Raw genomic sequence first — 20356 nt, 5'->3', positions numbered from 1 at the left:
TATCTCTTCCATCACCTATCTCTTTCATATTCCTACTTTACTGTCCATCCTCTAAAGTTTGCAAAAATTTCCATTTCTTAAGTATCTCCCCATAACCAACATTTCAATGTCTTTATATTGCCTTTATTCTCCATATCTCGTCTTCTTTATTACAGGCAATGTAGTCTTAATGCCACTTCTTTGCAATGTGCTCTTTAAAGTTTAGGCCTTTGTCAACCATCATTCCCAGATTTCAAATCTCATCCACTTCTGAGAGCATACTCATTGCTGAGAGTAAATGGAATGCTTTGTGAGCAAATGCAAGAAACATGAGTTATGTTGGAAGTGGAAGAATGAAGTGACTGATATTAAGGATATAAGGTAGAATTGTGGAAGTGCTGTTAAGAATGTATCAGAAGCTGTACAAAATACAAATGAGAGTTTGAAGGAAGTTCGAAAGTAATAAAGTGAATGATGAGATGCCAGTATGGAAAGAAATAGCATGCTTATGTGAACTCCTTCACAGGGTAATATGTGAGCTTGAGTGATTGGAGAAATGATTGGCATGTAGTACACCAGGAGGGAGAAAGAAAGAAAGAAAGAAAAGGTGAATGGAAAAAGCATAAAAGTGCAAGAAACTGGGAGAAAACAGAAAGTATTGTATGGAGATTCAATGGTAAGAAGTATACTTAAATCTAAAAAAATCTACAGAGGTATACTTCTTAATGATAAGAAGTATACTTTTCATCACCAGAAAAAGTGACAAAAGCATATTTCCCATGTGCAAAGATAAAGGATGTTAGTGAAGCTCAGGGCTGGCTTGGACGTTGGATTTTTAGGTCTCAGACTGAGGCCTGTGCTCAGAGGGCCTTGCACTTTCAAATTTCTAAGAAAATTTGAAAATAGAATTTTTGATGTTTCAGAGATATATTGATATGGGAAATATTTTAATTAAATTTATATTGATTCTTTGTCCTTTTATCACTACTGGTACCCAGTACTAGCAATGATAGAATGCACTGGCAAATACAAGAGGCCTCGCACCAGCAAATACGATGGACCTCCACTGATAACTTTTTCCTGAGGCCGCACAAAACCTCCAGCCAGCCCTGGTGAAGCTGTAAGTTTGCAGAAGAAAGAAGTGAACGAGTTAATTGTTTTGGCAGGCAAATGATTTAAAAGTGAGATGTTGTTGGAAGAAACAAAAATGAAAAGTACGAAAGTAAAAATTGTGAGTCTCATGACTTGGTAAGATGGGGTAGAATTGAGAAGGGCCATGATTGCCAATGAGTCAATGAGAAGATTGTGCAGGAGGAATAGTGTGCAGTTTATATGTGTGTGGAGTGAATTTGATGGACATAAGGACCTATATATGCCTGGTGGGCTGCACTTAAATGGTTTTGGAGTTAGATGCTTGGAGAAAGTGTTGTTCAATGAGAGTTGAATGCAAAACTAGAGATATTAGAGAAGAGAGAAGAAATCAAGCATGTGGCTAGCCACCTGTGGGACAAATGACTGTGAGTGCAGGAATGACTGTGAGGAGCTGGGTGCAGTTTCCCAGGTTTCAAATTTGATTGGGCAGGTAATGAAATTATGTAAGGATAACTATGGGGCCCAAGGGCATGTTGAAATGCACGTATAAAATGCCCAAAGCAACAGAAAGAAAGGAGGGGGGGGTTGACATTGGTCAGCTAAACTTGGCTAAAAATTATTTGCATCAGCAAGACGTGGTTGATATAATTACAGGGATAGAATGTAATGGATATTGTATTTTCAGAGAAGAGAGAGGAAATGGGGCAGGAGAAGGAGGAGTATTATTAATGATAGCAGAACCAACAAAAATAGAAGTTAAGGAAGAATGTAGATCTGAGGGAAAGGGTTCATTTGAGTGTCTGGTGTCAGATAGAAGCCAATAGGAAAAAATATATTGTTGGTTGCTGCTATAATCCTGGGGATCCAGAAAAAAATGTGGACGACATGCATCAGCAGATTAGCAGACTTCAACTATGGTGATAAAGATTAGAAGTAGGAAAGGACACATAGCAAAATGGAAATTATATAGTTACTAAGGAATAATTACTTGAAAAAGCATGTGATGGAAGGGACCAGGGGTTTGAGAGTGTTGGATCTGGTAACAGCATCAGAAGGCCTATCTATAACTAAGGTAGCAATGCTGCCTCCAATCAGGGAAACTGACCATGTAGTCTTGTTCTGGAAGGCTCAACGTTTGGAATTTTCAAATAAGAAAGGGTTTATAAAGGGTTTGCCAGCCTGGCTGGCCGAGTGGTTAGCATATCTGCTCTCCAGTCAAAAGGCTGCATGTTCAAATCCTGCCGTGGGCATGGATGTTTGTGATTGTCCATGAAAATACTAAGTGGTGATGGTGGTGGTGGTCGGCGGTAGATGGCATTAGTGAAGTTGCAGACATTTGGTGGATTAAGTGGTGGAGACAGATTTGTAGAGCAGGTGCCCTCCCTCGATGAGTCTTTAGACTCCCTGGAATTGTCATAAAATAATCATAATACTAATAAAAGTGATCAGGGATTGTTTGATGAGGCAGTATCAGACTACATAATCAGGGTCAGGAGAATGAACTGAATAGGGATTAAAAGCAGGAGCTGCAAAAAAAAAAAGAAAACATTATGGAAGAAATATAAACAAAAAGGTGATCAGCATGGTCATGAGCAATATAAATCATAAGCAAGAAAGGTAACTAGTATGGTAAGGAAGGCTAAAGTAGATTTTGAGAGAAAGTTAGAGAGAAAGTTTCCTACCATTAGCACTTTACTCAGTGCTAATGGTAGGAAAGTGACAGAAACAGAAAAAATAGTTCAGTTATTAAGTGATCACTGTGAAAGGGTATATCATCCAGTTGGTGACTTTGCAATTATTGATATGATAGAGACTGATGTGAGAAATGAGGTAGATGAACTGGAGGTATTCAATATATTGAAAAATATGAATGTGAATACAGCAATGGACTTGGATGGTGTGTCAAGTGAACTGACAGTGCCTCTGATGAAGTTGTTTAATCCAAGTCTCAGCTCTGGCAAGGTTCCAAGGGAGTGGAAAGATGTTAAGATAGTTCCATTACATAAAAGTGGCTCCAAGGCAGAAGTAGCAAATTACAGACCAATTAGTATATTTGGAGTGGTGTTTAAATTATTGGAAAAGTTAATTAAGAGTAAAGTTCAGGAATGGGTGGATAGGAGGCAGCATGGCTTTGTAAAAGATAGGTCCTACCTCAGTAATTTATTCACATTTTATAATAAGGTGACAGCAGAACTGAATAAATGAAATGCTACACTATGATAGTGTTGGACTTTGCAAAGGCATTTGACAGAATACTGCATGAAAAAACTATTTCAAAAGTTGGAGCAAATGGAAATAGGCTGGTGGTAAGGATAGGAGTGGCTGACAGACAGATATCAGAGGATGGTGTATGGTGGAGTGGAATGAAGGTAAATGAGGATGACTAGTGGAGTGCCCCAGGGTATTAGTAATACCTCTTTAATTTGTACATTAATGATATAGTGGAAGATTTGGGGATAATATGGTATTCAGCTCTTTTGCCAGTGATGTAAAAGTGGGGAGGGCAATAGTTGATAAAGGTGATGTGGATATCTTGCAGGATGATTTAAATAAATTATCAGTGTGGACAAAGGACAACGGTTGTCAATTTAATGTTGCAAAATGTAAGGTAATGCATTTCAAGATGAAAAGACATACGTTGTATCATATTGATGGACATTGATGAGGTTATGGATCTGGGGGGTGATGGTGGATAAAGATTTGAAATTTAGAGAACATGTTGCAAGAGTTAGCAAAATAGCTCAGAGAATTACTTAAATGTTGAAGAACACATTAACAAGTAAAGATAGGGAGGTTATTATCCATCTTCATAAGGTTATGATTTGGCCACATGTTGACCACTGTGCACCAGAGTCAGGAAGTTATGGAGAGGATTCAGTGGGAAAAGACCAAGCTAGTGACAGGCTAGTGCTCCCTATGAGAACAGATTGAAAGTGTAGTTGCAGAGTTTAGCTAATAGGCTGAGGAGAGGGGATATAATAGAAACTTATAAGTTACTAAAGGGATCCTCTGTAAGATTGACACAAAAGAATGTTTTCCATACATGAGGAGTAGGGAGGAACAAGAGATCACACTTGGAAGTTGTGTTCTTTACTTGGAGAACCTAGTCCATGTGGTGTGGAAAGTGTGAATAATGGGTAGTATGGGTCTCCCATGATGAGTCTTTTGTCTTCCATGAGATCTCCTTGTCTAATTAATAATAATAATAATAGTTCCACTAATACAGTACATGGCACTACACCACTGCAATCACAAACACAACATTTTACACTCATTATTATTACAACTGTAATCTCCCTCATCCATTCAAGCTAAAAGTCGATTTAAATCTCTGCAAGGACTTGACATCTGCATCATTCCTTGTAACCCTCCCTAACTTTGCATTATCAGTAAGCAACTAAATATCCTCTGTTAATCCAGATAAAATATTATTATTGATATTACCCTAAGACCCCCCATGGAGTCAAAGGATCATTCAGGGGGTCCTTTTGTCACAGCTCATCATACTGCACCTTAAACACACTCAAATTCTCTGCAGACACCACCCTCTCAGGCAAGCCATTCCAATTATCCATGACTCTGCATGCAAAGAACCTGCTTCTCACTCCCCTGTTCACACCCTTCTTATACAGCTTCCAGAGATGACCTCTGGTTCTCTCCTAATCTCACACTGTTTTCTGTAAAACTTCTTTAACATTGATCTTATAAAACCCCTTATTAACTTGTAGGGCTCTATCATATCATCCCTCTTTCACTAGTCTATGTAAATTGCACCTTCTCAACCTTTCCTCACATTTGACATTCCAGAGATCAGAAACTACCTTAGTTAGTCACCTCTGGACCCTTTCCAACATCTCTTTGTCCTTTTGAAAACCGGGTGACCAAATCTGTGTACAGTAGTCCATGTGTGGCCTAATCAGAGCCTTTTACAATGGAACAAGCATCTCCTTACTTCTATAAGTCAGTATCCTCTGCATCATTCCCAGAATTCATTGTGTGTTGTGTTGTCCTCCCAATTTTGGCAATGTGTTTTGTAAATTTTAGATCTTTATCCACTATCACACAAAAATCTCATATTTTCTCTGCTTCCAACAATATATCTCCACCAAGCATAAATTCTACATCCTATTTTTGTTTCCCAAATTTTAAAACCTTACATTTTGCAACATTGAATTGCCATCCCCATTTCTGTGCTCATTCACTCAATTTATTCAAGTCTTCTTGTAAGGCCACAACATCTTTTCTACTCTTCATAGCTCATCCCAACTTTGCATCATCAATCGCAAACAACTGAATATCCTCATCCAAATCTTTGCCAATATCATTAATATACAGATTAAACAGCAGTGGCCATAAATCAGATCTCTGAAGCACACCATTTGTGACTTTCCTCTTCTGGGATATTGCTCCTCCCATATACAACTTGCTGATACTTATCAGATAGCCCAGGGGTGGCCGTAATGTGGCTCTCAAGCTGCATGTGGCTCACATCCATGCGTCATGTGGCTCTTTATGCTCTACCAGGAAAAAATAAACAAAAAGAGAAGAGACAACAAAAAAGAGGAACAAGATAAAAATTACTGCAATAAAAAGTTTAACTCAAAACACATTAAATGAAGTTTACTTTGAACATTAGAATAATTTTAAAGTCGAAACACAATAATTTCAGTTACTTATTTACTAGTAGCGGCCTTCCCTGTAACCATTTTCTTAGTAAGCTCCTTAAAATTAGGTGTGTAATTAGTCAAAGCAGTTCTTACAAGCTCATACAAATGTTCATCATTTAAAACAGATCTATATTTAGATTTAATGAATTTAAGAGTTGAATACAGTGCTTCACAGAGGTGGTTTACTTTCTTAAACAAAGTAAACCAATTTATACTGGTTTACTTTGTCATTTCAAAAAAAGAACTCCTCTTCCCATTCTGGCCTAAAACTTCTGTGTTCCTCTTCATATTTATGTTTTTTTATGTAGAATTTCTAAGCACTTAAAAAGGAGATCAATGTTAACAAGCATTGTCAATGTCTATGTTGAATGATACCGATAGATGAGCACCAGAAGTGTAACTAACGTGTTGTGGCAGGCTGGCATAGCTTTTTCATCCCCACCATGCACACAATCACTTACTCCCTTACCATCAATCAAAGTTTTGGCTCTTCTAAGTCTTACTGGAATTATTTTGGCTCCAAAAGGATGCAGAGTTGGCCACCCCTGAGATAGCCCACCCCAGTCTCCAATCCAATGCACTAATCTAATACCCAAACCTCATCCACTCCTCTAGTTTGACTATCATCTTATCATGTGGTGAGTTGAAAAAGTTTCTCTCAAAAGGCTTTGCAAAATCTAAAATCTTTGCAAAAGTATATTACTATATATCCTTCTGCTCTGTCCAATGAAGCCATCACCTTACTGTAATAAGTAGATTACTAAAACATAACCTCTTTTTAGCAAATCCACGCTGTCCATCAAAGCTAATACCATTGTAGTTAACCCAATTCTGGATTCTGGTTCACACCAGCCTCTCCAACACCTTAACCACAACATCTGACACAGAGATAGGTCTATAATTTGATGCTTGAGTTATATTATTATTATTATTATTATTATTATTACCCAAGCCCTCATGGAGTCAAAGACTCATCTGGGAGGTCCTTTTATCACACACACACATCTCATCATACCATGTCTTAAACACACTCAAACTCCTTGCAGATACCACACTCTCAGGCAAGGCATTCCAATCATTCACAACTCTGCATGAAAAAAACCTGCCTCTCACTCCCCTACTCACACCCTCTTTATACAGTTTCCAGGGATGACCTCTGGTTCTCTCGATCTCCCACTAGTCTCTGTAGAACTTCTCCACCATTGATCCTATAACAACCCCTTACCAACTTGTAGGTCTCTCTATCATATCGCCCCTCTTCCTCCTGTCCACCAGACTCTGCAAATTACATCCTCTCAATCTTTCCTCATACTCGACATTCCAGAGGTCAGAAACTACCTTAGTCAGTCACCTTTGGACCCTTTCCAACATCTCTTCATTCTTCTGAAAATCCAGTGACCAAATCTGGGCAAAAGTTCTGAGTTCTATCACCTTCCCTTATGAAGCAGCACAACTTGCCCTCCTTTGGAATTCAATCCAGTGCAAGACTCATATTAAAAAATACGTCAAGGCAGATGCCAACTCCCTGGCACATTCCTTAAAAATGTAGTGATATATTATCAAGTCCTACAGCCTTATTAACATCAAGTCTGCTCAAATCCCCCATATACCTACACTGTTACCATCCTTTTGTGGGACACTCCTCTAATACAACATGTTGGTGCCATTCAAACAACCAATTCCTTATCCATCTGATTAATTTATTATCCATCCCCAGTTCTCTCAGTTTTATGCCAAATTGTCATCAAGCAGTCTATCTAAATGTATTGAAATCATAAATAAATATTTCAAGATAAGAAGAATTTACTTACCACAGTATGCTTTGGTGATAACAGAGAATCAGATTTCTTTTGAGGCAGACAAACTGCTAAATATGCTGCAAATAAAGTTTGAAAATGGACTGTATAAAATTAAAAATTTCAATACAAGTTACATTGAACTGAAAAACTAAAACTCCAAAAATTTTATGGCATACAAGTGACAAGAGCAGTACATGACATTGGCAAAATATGCAATGCACAAACTAAACAGTTTTCCCAGCCCTCCAGGATTCAGTCTGCTCTCTGATTATTGTTTTTGTTTTATGCCTTTTTCTGTGTATACTGTATTTCAATGACCAGGAAACCAGTCAGCCAAGACTGTTTATGGATGACAGTTCAAACGAATGGGAATCTATAAATGAAATCACAGGCAGTACTGAACATATATCTTAAAAGAAGATCACCATCACCAGCCGTGTTTATAAACTGATATATAACTTTGAAGATATTAAACTGAAGCAAATGACAATGAAAAAATGTGAAAATGATCAGAGAGAGAGAGAGAGAGAGATAATCATAAAAATGAATCATTTTTGGCATATGTACTTTTCACATCACTGAAAAATATTTAAATTAATAAAAAAATGTACCAAATATATTGTCTGTGCAGTTAACCGAGTGGATATGCACTTCGCAACCATATGCTTGGGGAAGAAGTGTCCTAGGTTCGATTCCTGTTAATGACACGAGGAACTTAAGGATCTTCCTCAGCCATAGCCAAGTTAACTGGTCTTGGATATGGGCAGCAGGATTTTCCTCACAGTTTATCTGGGGTTTTTCATCCCAAAAGCAGGCAAACCAGCCCCATGAACACATAGGCTACAGTCATAGGATATAGTACGGTAAGGAAGGCAATGGGAAACCACCTTGTTCATAGTCATTTCCCTAGATGATGGCATATATAGCTGCCCCTAAACAGCCAAAAGGCTATAACCTCAACAACAAAATATATTATTCAGAGGTTATCAATAGCTATTATCTCATAGATTCAAGTCCTAACACATGGCAAGACATTAGATTTTTATTATTATTATTATTATTATTATTATTACGGGCAACTCCAGGGATTATAGAATAGGAGTGTGTGCAGGTGGAAGGTAAGAACAATTTCCTTTCGCTCACTCTTCACAAGTAATGTAACGGTTGTCACCTCTAGTTTGGTGATTATAGGGAAGAGAGTGTGCTTAATTTAAAAAAAAGAAAAAAAAAAGAAAAGAAGTGGATGGAAAGGGTTAAGATAGAAAGGATTATCGTTGTGCAGAGAGCTTTGAAGTCAATGTTATTAATGTTCTTTGTGAGTGGCACCCGATATGGGTGACTGTAACTTTTCCTTAAGTGTTACTCATTTCATGAGAAATTTGTGGCTGGGCTACATCCATTGTCTTGTTTCTGTTTCTGTTTTCCAAACAAGCATCCACTACCCTCTAATTTCGAAACTACATGGAACATACAATCCAATTCAATCCCTTCTTTCAATTTGCCCAGTCTAATGATGCTACAGAGCAAAAGAAAGTTGTCCTCTCCTGTGCACACATCCTACACATGCATACTTAATGTAACATCTTTCCATGAATCTTTTCCAACTGTCATTCTCTCCACTGTTGCTAATTTCATCAGCAAGTATTACATGAAGATCATACTTCACAGGATCATTTCTGTAGTATGGTTAGCGAGTTCACTTCTCAGTCTTTTGGCTAAGATCAGGTGTGTAGTATAGCAAATTGTTTAGCTAAGTGCAAATTGTAGTATCTGTTAGCTCAGTTATTATCGACAAAGCGTCTCATAGAGGCACTTGATAATAAACTACAGCAGCAGATACAGAATAAACCCTGGACTGGGGCAAGAATAAAATACTTGGTGATGGGAATAGCCTAGGCACCCCCCCCCCCTCACCAGCTATGGCTTTGCCGCGTACACGGACCCTTGGAATCGAAGTTGAAGCCGACCTGCAACCTCAATGTTTGGCTAAAGCCCTCATCGAAAGCATCGGCGCTGACCAGATTTTTGGTTTTACTCCCTTTGGTGGTGGCCGCTTCCAAGTAGTAGTAAGGAGTGAACAAACAAGAGACAAACTACTTGGAGGATTCGAATGTAATGGAAAAACAATAGTCCCATTTTTGGTAGGGAGCATTACCAAACTACTTAGAATCACCAGATTCCCTTTAGAATATATTGAAACCGATGTAAAGATTATCCATGAAATATTCGGGAAATGGGGCGTTGTACACAAGGTGGAAGTCCTAAATGACGCAGAAAACCCCAAATGGAAGTCGAGCGAAGCCCACATCTTCCTCGAGATGAAAACGCCCGTTCCCAACTTTATTATTATTGGATCTGCCAGAGTAATGATAAACTACCCTGGTGTAAAAAAACAATGTTTTAGATGTGGTGCCTTCACTCACCTTGGGGCTGACTGTCCTAGAGTGAAATGTAAAAACTGCCTCAAAGCAGGCCACAACCAAGAAAAATGTGAGTCAGTTTGCCTGAAATGTGGGGTCATTGACCACAAAGTGGACACATGCCCATCCAGAACCCTTGCTGAGAGGATGGGTGGTGCAATCACACCTGCAACTGCACCAAGCAATGAAAATGACCCAGCACAGGAAGCTTCTCCTCCTTTCGAGGCTGCTCCTGATATAACAGAAAACCATACCTCCACGTCTAAGAAAAACTGTAAGGGGGGAAAAAACTTCCACAAGCAGTAAAATCCAACAAGAAGAAACAGTCGTTATTGAAACCATCAATACTAATACAGATATAGATAAGGAAGAAGGAAAAATGGAGGTGAACACCAACACCTCCAAACGGCCATTAAGCCTACAGGAAGAAGAGTTGGTAATGCCCAAAACAGCAAAAGTATCTGAGACCGCCCACCCAGAAGTCCCTCACGCAAAAGCAGGGGAGACTCTAAGCCATCTCATTAGAAATATTCCGGGGTTGCAGAAAAATTCAAAGAAGCAATGAAAAAAATAGGAGAACCTGAACTCCTCCTCACAGGGAAACATGGATCTGACATCGTCAGTGCAAAATGGGGTGACATCTTCATTGATGACATTAGCAAAATCACTCCTGAGCAAGTAGAAGTAGCCCAGGATTTAGACGAGGAGGCAGCTTCGGCGTTCTTCATAGCTTTCTGCAAACTAGACATGGCCAAGGAAAGTGAGGTGGCCAAAAGAATAATAACTGCCCACAACAAAAGAAAGACACAGTAACCACCTTGTGGGGTTTTTGTACACAGCTTCACCGGTTTCAGCTATCACAGGTGGGGGAGGACCTGAGAACCCGAGCGGCAAAGGCTTACAGCGAGGCGGTGCAGTTCCTTGTGAGCTGCATCACTTGGGCCAGATCCTTCCTCCACCTCTAAGTTTATCTTTCAAATTTTGCTTTTCTCTGTACTTTTTTTTTGTTTGTTTTGTTACGTTTTCCTTTTCAGGATTTTTCCTTTTTGTAAAGTGAAAAATCAACGATCGTTTTAGAAACGCCCCTGAGGGGCAAACAGCTAAAACAGGTCAACTGAGGCCTCTTTAACCTACTCTACCACTATGCACTCTATCTTTATTTCCTCTCCTACTATCTGCTGACTCTCAGCCTATCTCACTCTACAGGCCGATGATGAAGATTTGTTGAACTCACAAATTATTATTTTTTATTATTACATGTTTTTATTTCAGTTATTTCCGATATCTTTGCCAGACTCGACTTTTGCTATGGCAAGTCGGGTCTGGCAGACCATGCCTTAAAACATACTCCAAATCTTAACAAGTATGGCTGTATAAATCTACCAAAGTTTGGGGAGACAGTCATCCTAAGACGAAATTAATATTTATTTATTTTAATTTTATTTTTTTCAAAACTTTGGGCTACTATTTTTTTTTTCAAAACTTTGGACTACTGTTTTTTTTTTTTTTTTGGCGCCGTATTAGGACTTGTGTTGCACGCTGCAATTACTTATAGTAGCCTCACTGTTACACCGAATTGTGGTTGTCTCGCATTTGTAACAAACTTTGTGTGCTCTGTAGATGTTGGATATAATACCAGCGAAATATTAGCTTTTAAGTTAATAAATAGTTATTTTCTTATCACTCTGTGTTTGCATCAGTATTAAATCCAAATCACCATCTAAAGAAGACTGTCTCACCATTGGCGCACCCAGGGAGGGGGCCAAGGGGCCTTGGCACCCCCCAAAAGAAAAAGAAAAACAAACACCAGAAAAATTTCCAAAAATCTTTTTCTCATTCAATTTTTTTTTTTTTTTTTTTTTATTTATGTTGGGTCGTGTCTTCTATTTCTATGTTCGTTATATGCTCCTTATGAATTAGCGGTCACATAAGGTGGAAATACCCTATAGCGCTCGAGAATCCTGGGCGCTGTGAACGCAAGGCGAACGAAGTAGTGCTCGGGAGCTACTTCGTTTGCCCGAGTCGGGACACAGGAGATCACGGGTATCATGTATTGGCGATCGCTGCAGATGCTCAGTCATAGCTCGTATACAATGCTTAGTGTGTATTCTCAAATCGTATACGCAACTTGATTCCCCCCCCCCCCCAAGATTAAATCTTGAGTGCTCGGCCCCCTCCAAGATCAAATCCTGAGTGCGCCACTGTGTCTCACCATTTGGATGATTAGACTGTATATAATCAACGTTCAGAAACAGATAATCAAAAAGGTCAGTATAATCATCAGAATTACGAGAACAGTTGGAGCATCAAATAAAGGCAACAAGGGCGGTGTCTGTGGAGCAAGCCCTAAGCACTTCACCACCCTCCAGAACTCAGTTCTTTACATTCGGGAGGTTGCGGCGGTAATTTTGCAGCGTAGGACGCTGTATATCTGAGAGATAACATTCATTACTAGTATGTGCTAAAATGCAAAAAAAAAAAAAAAAAAAAATAATAATAATAATAATAATAATAAAGAACAAACACTGCAAATATAATACATGATGGTACAAATTAAGTGAATATTGAATCCAACATTATTTCATAGCGGAATATAGAAACTACAAGAGTTTCGTGCCGAATATATATATATACTAAAAGTTTCAGCGGATACAAGCATAAGTAGTGCAACTTATGGGCAACTCGTAGTAAAGGTGAAGCAAGCTCCAGAGCACTGTCGTCAGTATTTTCCATAAACGTAACGAACATCTCCTAGAGGACATTTATGATAAATATTAATTCCAACATTATTTCATAGCCGAATATAGAAACTACAAGAGTTTCGTGCCGAAAATATAGAAACTAAAAGTTTCGGCGGATGTAAGCAGTGCCTTTATGGGCAACTCGTAGTAAAGATGGAGCAAGCTCTAGAGCACTGTCGTCAGTATTTTCCATAAATGTAAAGCACACAGAGGATATGTATGATAAAAATAAGCCTTTGGCTCTCTATTTCAGTAAAACATGGTGATTTATTTATTTTCAGTTACAATCTAGAAATTATTGAACAAAGAATAAAAAACAACAACTAAACCATAGTATACTGAATCCAGTAGCGCACTCAGGATTTAATCTTGGGGAGGAGGGGAGAGTTGAGTAGACGATTTGAGAATACACACTGCGCATCGTACAGTCGTATGACTATGACTGAGCATCTGCAATGATTGCTAATTCATAAGTAGTATAGAAATAGAAGACACGACACAACATAAAAAAAAATGAATTTTATTCATTAGGAAAAGATTTTTGGAAATTTTTCTAGTGTTTTTTTCCTTTTTCTTTGGGGGTACCCGGGCCCCTTGCCTCCCCCCCCCCCCCTCTGGGTGCGCCACTGCTGGCATCGGAGGTCGCGGTATCTCTCTGATAACATTTACTGTCAAAGATCATAAACTTTTACATAACATGTGTTAAACCAAACTGACAGCAAAAAAAAAAAAAGTGCGGAATATCACTCGTAACATATGAATGCACAGCTACTCATGACCTCCAAGCTATACACTGAATTGTGTAAGAATATTTATATTAAATATTTTGCAGGTATCTGTTAGATCAGATGCGACCGCCCAAGTGTTAATATTTAGAACTGAAGGGCGCTTTGCTCTCCACCTTTTCACTAAGTTACCTGTGGCCTTTATCAAATAATAAGCAGATAAGAACAAATATTGCACTCTGGAAATCAGTTGCTTCTCCGCCAAAAGGCAGAGAAGCGAAAATTTTATCCTCTTTCTTATCAAATATTTGGACTCCATGGCTTGGAGATAATACTAAACAGTACTACATTAAATAGATTTTGGGAATGCGACGATGTGCATGTATCTTACTCCACCTTAGCTACGAGTTGCTCTGGTATTACACTGCCTGCAGGATAAGCTTTCTGCATCGGAGAGAAATGAAAAACATACATATAGGAAATATAAATATTCCCTTCCCAACAGACGCCATACATACTGCAAATGAAAGAAAAACAAGCAGCTTTATTATGCCACTAAATACGGCGAGGACACAGTTAAAGCCAATGCACTATATGTAGCATGAATTAATGTAATTGAAGACATCTGAAATGGAAAACAGTCAACTCTCCATCAGGATAAACAATTTCCCTCCCACAGGCACTATATATTATATAATTAAGATAATAATATTTTACAATTAAAATTTAATCTATGACATTCAAACTAGCGTGCAGTACATATTTAAAACTTTGAAAACATGTGCCGTCAACGCAGAAAGAACACAATATACCGTCACGCGAATTCCCTCTTAAAAAGAAACGCGGGATATGTTACCTCCAGGAGTGAAGTGTTAAAAAGCTACGAAGTCTATAAGATACACTCTGATATTTTCTACTACATTTAATTTAAAAAAAAAAAAAATGTTGGTCGCGCTCGGCTAAAATGATTTCCGTTTAGCGGGGCGCGACCAAAAATGAAGTTAAAATCATTTAACTTCTTGACGGTGTCCGCATCCAACGAATTTGTTACCTAGTAACTGATTTTGTGACAAGAGTCCTCGGTAAGGAATGGGGAAGAAGAGTAATTAACTCAGTAAAATACAGCAGCAGACTGATAATGGTAAAACTTGAAGCAAAACCAACAAATATAATGATAATAATACAAGCGTGCATGCCCAACAGTGAATATGGTAATAATGATGATGAAGGAGCATATTCAAATAGTGAGTATTGGATGAAACTCGCCAAAAGTGCAGTCTTATTGTCGTGGGAGATTGGAATGCAGTCATCGGGGAAGGAAAAGACGGTAATAAACATTCCTTCAGAATTAATCAAATATTCAGGAAATATAACTCTTAACTCAGGAAATATGTCATACCTATTCCCAAAGACTTTACAAAATGCTCTGTTATTCTCATCCTTAAAATAAATAATGAAAATCATCGAACAATAAAGTTTAATATCACATGTTTCAAAAAAAAAAAAAGAAGAAGAAGAAGAAGAAACAAGGCTGAAGAATACATCAGCAATGACCACTATGGATTCAGGAAACAATAACAGACAAGAGATAGACTACTCATAGATCTTGGAACAATTATAGAAAGGAGATTTGAGAAGAATAAAAATACTCCGATAGTTTTTCTGTACCTGGAGAAATCCATTGATAATATTGACTGGAACCAAATATTTTAAATCTTAAAAACAATAAGGGTGGATTGGAGAGATAGAAGGTTCATATTTAATCTCTACAAGTATACCAAGAAGCCTAAAGAGAAACAATCCTCAGCAAAACGAAAACAAAAAGGATAGGTGTAAGGATGTTCTCTTTCTGCAATACTGTTTAATCTCTATATTGAAGAGACAATAAATAGAGTAACAGAACTAAACAGAAACAGGAATTAAGATAAATAAGATTAAAATCAACTGTTTACAATTTGCTGATGACAGTAGTTATCAGATAATGAGGACAAACTGAAATCCACCCTGGCGAAGATGAAAAAAATTTCACACAGTTCAGCCTAAAAATTAATTATAAGAAAATCAAACTATTAATCACAAGTAAAGTGAATTCCATGAAAATAAATAACAACCCCAATACAAAGTAACTTCCTTTAAATACCTTGGAAGTCTCCTCACGAAAGACGGAAGAAGCCAATCAGATATAAAAACAAAAACAAACTATGCCAAAAAGGCATTTTACAACAGAAGAGGAAACATTTTTACTAGAATGAAAATGACTTTTCATTTTCATTCTAGTAAAATTTAGTAAATTGAAAAGTCGTTTTACTAAAATGACTAAGCATACAACTAAAAAAGAGACTGATGAAAATATATATATGGTGCATAATATTACATGGTTGTAAGGGTTAGTCTCTACAAGTACCAAGAAGCCTAAATAGAAACAACCCTCAGCAAAACGAAAACAACAAGGATACGTAAAAGTGTACTTTAACAAAACAGGACACCAAAAAGTTGGAGTCATTTGAACTTTGGTGCTGGAGAAGAATGTTGAGTATTAGTTGGATAGAAAAAAAAAGACTAATGATAAAGTTCTAGACATGGTTCAAGAAGAGCAGTCACTGATGAACCACATTAATAGGAGAGAAAAAAGCCCACCTCCAAGAGGAAGACCAAGAATTTCCTGTATAAACAACCTAACAATATTAACTGGAACTAAAAGCTATGAAGAAAAAAAGAGGAGCATAGGATAGGACGTTATGACGTATTGCTGTTCAGCAACCAATTCTCGAATTGATGAAAACCGAAAGAAGCAACTGATTTAATTTCTGTACTTGTGATTTGTTGAGATCTCTAGTAATAGGTTTGTAAGTAGAAAGATCTTGGAGAGGAATGCAATCATATGATTGTATTCAGATAAATCCATGATAACAGTGGTTCCCCTTGTCCGCTTTAGAAATCGTAATGTTGTAGTTGTTTACACTCTCTAAAGAATGTAAAGTTTTTATTTCAGTCGAGGAATGTTTGAAGATGATAATTTCACATCATATAAAATATGAGCACTTCAAACTGTAATTTGTTCGCTGAATCAGAAGGTCATGCAGGTTGCTTTTAATTTGCAGCAAGCTACAAAATGCCAACAAGCTACAAAATACCTATCTTGGCATTGACTCCACTAGACCACGAAAGGTGTTCTGAGGTATTCGGAACCAACTAGACAGAATAATGTCCCGGAAGTCAGCGCCCTAGTACTTAACTGTTGATTAGCGGTTGCTGCGTTCCACATAATCCCACAAATGTTTCAAGGGATAAAAATCAGGTGAATCTGGGAGACAGAAGAACATATGGAATGGTTGAATGTGCTCTTCGAACCATGCTTGTACAGTGCGAGTCTTGTGACACGGTCATTGTCTTGCTGAAAGAGTCCAAATCCATTAGACAACGTTACCAACATGTAGGGCAATACCTAGTAAGAAACAAGAATTACTTCAAGGTGTGTTCAGTGGGGATGAGAGGATCCAGCGATGTTCATGAGAATAATTCACAATTTTGTTTGTGGATTATTCTCATGCAACCGTGCAGCTGGTTGGCCGGAAACACACTGGATGGTCATAATGTCTTAGCTTGTGAGTGTATCTGTAAGACGTGCGTACAATTTCTTAATGTGCGTCATATATTTTTTGTTAGTTTTTAACACCCTTGACAAATTCGTAGCTACGCTTTTTTTTTTAAGTGGTAATTTCGATAAGTGGTAAAAGTCCATAACTACGATATCAAATAACTATCAAATTGTTGACAGAAGATTTGTGCGGCACTCTTACAGATAAAACTTCTACTAGAATGAAATTCAACGACAAGGAACACCGTGCGCTTCCTTCAGCATAATCTTGTTGAAAGCAGCATGTATATTAGAATCTATAAACATAACACGTGAAAATAAATTTTAAACCATATTTCAATCGCGTATTATTATTATTTTTATTTTGAAGTGTGAAATTCAGCGTAAGAGTTTTAAAAAATGCATGTTTCCAACCTTAAGATCAAAACTGCTATATAATGTGTGTAAATTAGTTTATACACTATTGAAAATTGTGTACACGAGGGCAGTTTTTTTATTTAATACACATACATATGGCACAGTTTATGAAATAATTGTTATTGCTTCTCATTTTTATTTATTTATTTTTTTTTATTTTATAGTATTTTATTTCTTTATTTATTTTGTTTTATTTTTATTTTATTTATTTCGTGTTTTTTTATTTATTCATTTTTATTTATTTTTATTTTATTTATTTTTTATTGTTATTTATTTAAAATTTTTAATTCAAGCAATAAATACGAAGATCCCAAATTATACGACTGATGACTGATTAAAAAATAAATAAATAAATAAACTAGTTAGAAATATAGATGCCACAACGAAACTAATTTAGTTAGCTTGTCGAGTATAACAGATTTTATTTTGCCGTTGGGGGGGGGAAGGTTTGCTCCTTTTATTCTTTATTTTTAGATCTTGTAAAATTCATAGTTTGCTTTATTCATTTTTTTTTTTTTTGTATTGGATTTATTCGCATTTTTTAGGCTATCTGTTAAGTATTTCCTCACCCATTCTCAGTTATCGGTCCATCGTGTTCAACTTTTAATTATATATCGTTTCAACTCTATCAAGTCCTGTACCAACTGCCATCTTTATTTCAAAAAATGCACGCAGGTATGTTAAATGAATAATCCTTCCTTTATGAAATAACTCTCACTTAAATAAAGATCTCTTTCCCCTAATTGTGATAGAGGCCGTCGCTTCATTATCAAAATAGCTTTGCTTTTTATTTTGATATCAAAATATTAGGGGATCAAAAGATTTTTAGAGAATATTCAATATTAATTTACTAATCGATATATTATTAATAAAATATGAAATAAATACTCCAAACAGCAAAAACTGATATGTGAGGTGAATGTCAATGAGAGTTCAGAACAGTAAAATCGAATTTAATATGAAGATGCTGTGGGTGCAGTTCAGGGTTGCCAAATGTTCAAAAAATTTACGAACTGTTACAAATTATAAAACTGATACAAAATGTGATACGTTCCTAAAACAAATGAAATGCGAGAAAAATACAAAATATTTTTTGAAAATCTTTTTTTTTTTGGGGGGGGGGGGGGTTGTGCGTACGCAGTACAGGATTTTAAGAAGTCATCAATCATAATTAGTTTCTGAATGTCAAATGAAAGCTAATGAGTAAAATTAATTAATTTTCATTTCCATTTTTTTTTTCCTTTTATTCACTTTTCAACTGATGGAGTTAGCCGACATCATACAAAGATGAAAGTGTTTTCTTTTTTTTTTTCCCGGTCTTTTTTTCTCGGAAATAGCTAAGCTATTTTAATTCATTCAATTTATTGCCCCCCCCCCTTTTTTTTAATGGCTTGGCCATTATTAAGGTTTCCCTAAAAAAGTTTCGTATTTAGAACGAAATGAATGGAGTATGTATATTTCTTGGAAATTGCAATACAGTTCTATTCTTCCTACTATTACGTAAAACCTACAAGGACTCATCGAAGAAGTGTTCGCGTCACACAACTCACCGTCTACACTACTAATCTTCCATTCACACACTGTCAATATCTGCACACTAATAGCATTTTCGTTTGTTCTCATGTTTGCATGTGCTCTCTCTCTCTCTCTCTCTGGCCGACTTGTAGGATGAAAAAGGTCTCTCCCTTTTTGAGAGAGACCTTTCAGTTTGCAATCTGCATTGCAATCTCTTCTGCATTGCGATCAAATCAACCTTGCAATCAAATCAACCTTGCAATCTCTTCAGATTGCAAGGTCTCTTGCAATCTCAGTTTCAACTGAAGCTGAGATTGCAAGAGACCTTGCAATCTCAGCTTCAGTTGAAAAAGTGCATATAAAGATACAAAGATTTCGTATAAAGATTCCTCTCGTGACGAGAATCGAACACGAGTCTTTTTCGGTCGAAAGACGCGTGATCCCATCGTTCATCCAACTACCTCAGGGAGGCGCTAACGTAATGGGATATTTAAGACTTTTAACAATGTAATGGAATATTTACTTAAGCAACCGATTGTTAAGTCAACTGGAATAATCCCCCCAAAAAATTCATTTCAAATGTGGCTTATTTTCTCAGTATATTTCAGTTGCAATATAACAAACAGAAAAACAGAGACAAAGAGTCTCCTAAGTAAAATTAGAAACAAAAACTCACCACAAAGTAGAGACATAGCGAATTGCAGAAGAAACTTCATTTTGATTCGGAGTTTTTTGTTGGAACTATGTACTGAAAACACGCTTTTCTTTTTATATATAACCTGCAATCAGTCTAGTAGTTTTATCTAATAAATATCAGGAAGTACACTAGATTATCTTGGATTCTTTGTGGCAAAGACAAGGAACTTGAATTTCCTCTGCAAACTCAAATACACTACAAACAAAACAATCAGTGACTAGATAAAAGTGTCCAAGGAAGTTGTTTCTAAAAGGAAAGTATTTAGAAGTACATGGTTTATCCCCGATCACTTGAGAGACTATCAAATGCAAATACAGTGATGAATTACGGAATTTCCACAAACTACGGCTACATTTGAACTTTAACATTTTATAGAAGCAAGTCTTATCTTAAAAAGAAAATTAATTGTCGTAACTGGTGTATATCATTGCTATACTGCTAGTAAAGGTCGTGTATTATAATATAAAAACAATGCTTGTTGAATACATGATCATCAAGTGGCCGACCTTTTACAGAAGCCAGCAGAATATTTATTTTGTAATAAGATATTGCCTAGAATGCAAAATTACTTCTGGACGAATTTCTTCTTTTCTTATTGAAGTGAAGAATCACGTTTGATTTACACAAGAGAGTTGAATTTTTCTTCAAGTTCTCTCTCTCTCTCTCTCTCTCTTGCTACCTAAGATGGAGTGTGAACAATATTCTT

The 20356-nt window shown here is 36.9% G+C and overlaps 1 protein-coding gene across 2 annotated transcripts in view; it reads right to left on the bottom strand.

Annotated features, from left to right (window-relative positions):
* The window catches only part of LOC150099492 (prosaposin-like), a 149064-nt gene extending 129340 nt beyond the window's left edge, over positions 1-19724 (bottom strand). The window contains exons 1-2 of one of the 2 annotated variants that reach the window (XM_090403867.1): positions 19630-19724; positions 7550-7614 (exon numbers count right to left, since the gene is read on the bottom strand). In XM_090403867.1, the coding sequence (XP_090259993.1) occupies positions 7550-7614; positions 19630-19669 (105 nt within the window). In that variant the 5' untranslated portion in view covers positions 19670-19724. The remainder of the gene's footprint in view (positions 1-7549; positions 7615-19629) is intronic. The other variant, XM_090403866.1, reaches the window with a different exon arrangement.
* Positions 19725-20356: the final 632 nt, after the last annotated feature.

This window comes from Typopeltis vanoorti, chromosome 14 (assembly GCF_054136105.1).
Source record: "Typopeltis vanoorti isolate ZY-2024b chromosome 14, IOZ_Tvanoo_1.0, whole genome shotgun sequence".
Lineage (NCBI taxonomy): Eukaryota > Metazoa > Arthropoda > Arachnida > Uropygi > Thelyphonidae > Typopeltis > Typopeltis vanoorti.
Note: the sequence above shows the minus strand (reverse complement) of the source record. Positions and strands in the feature narration are given on the sequence as shown.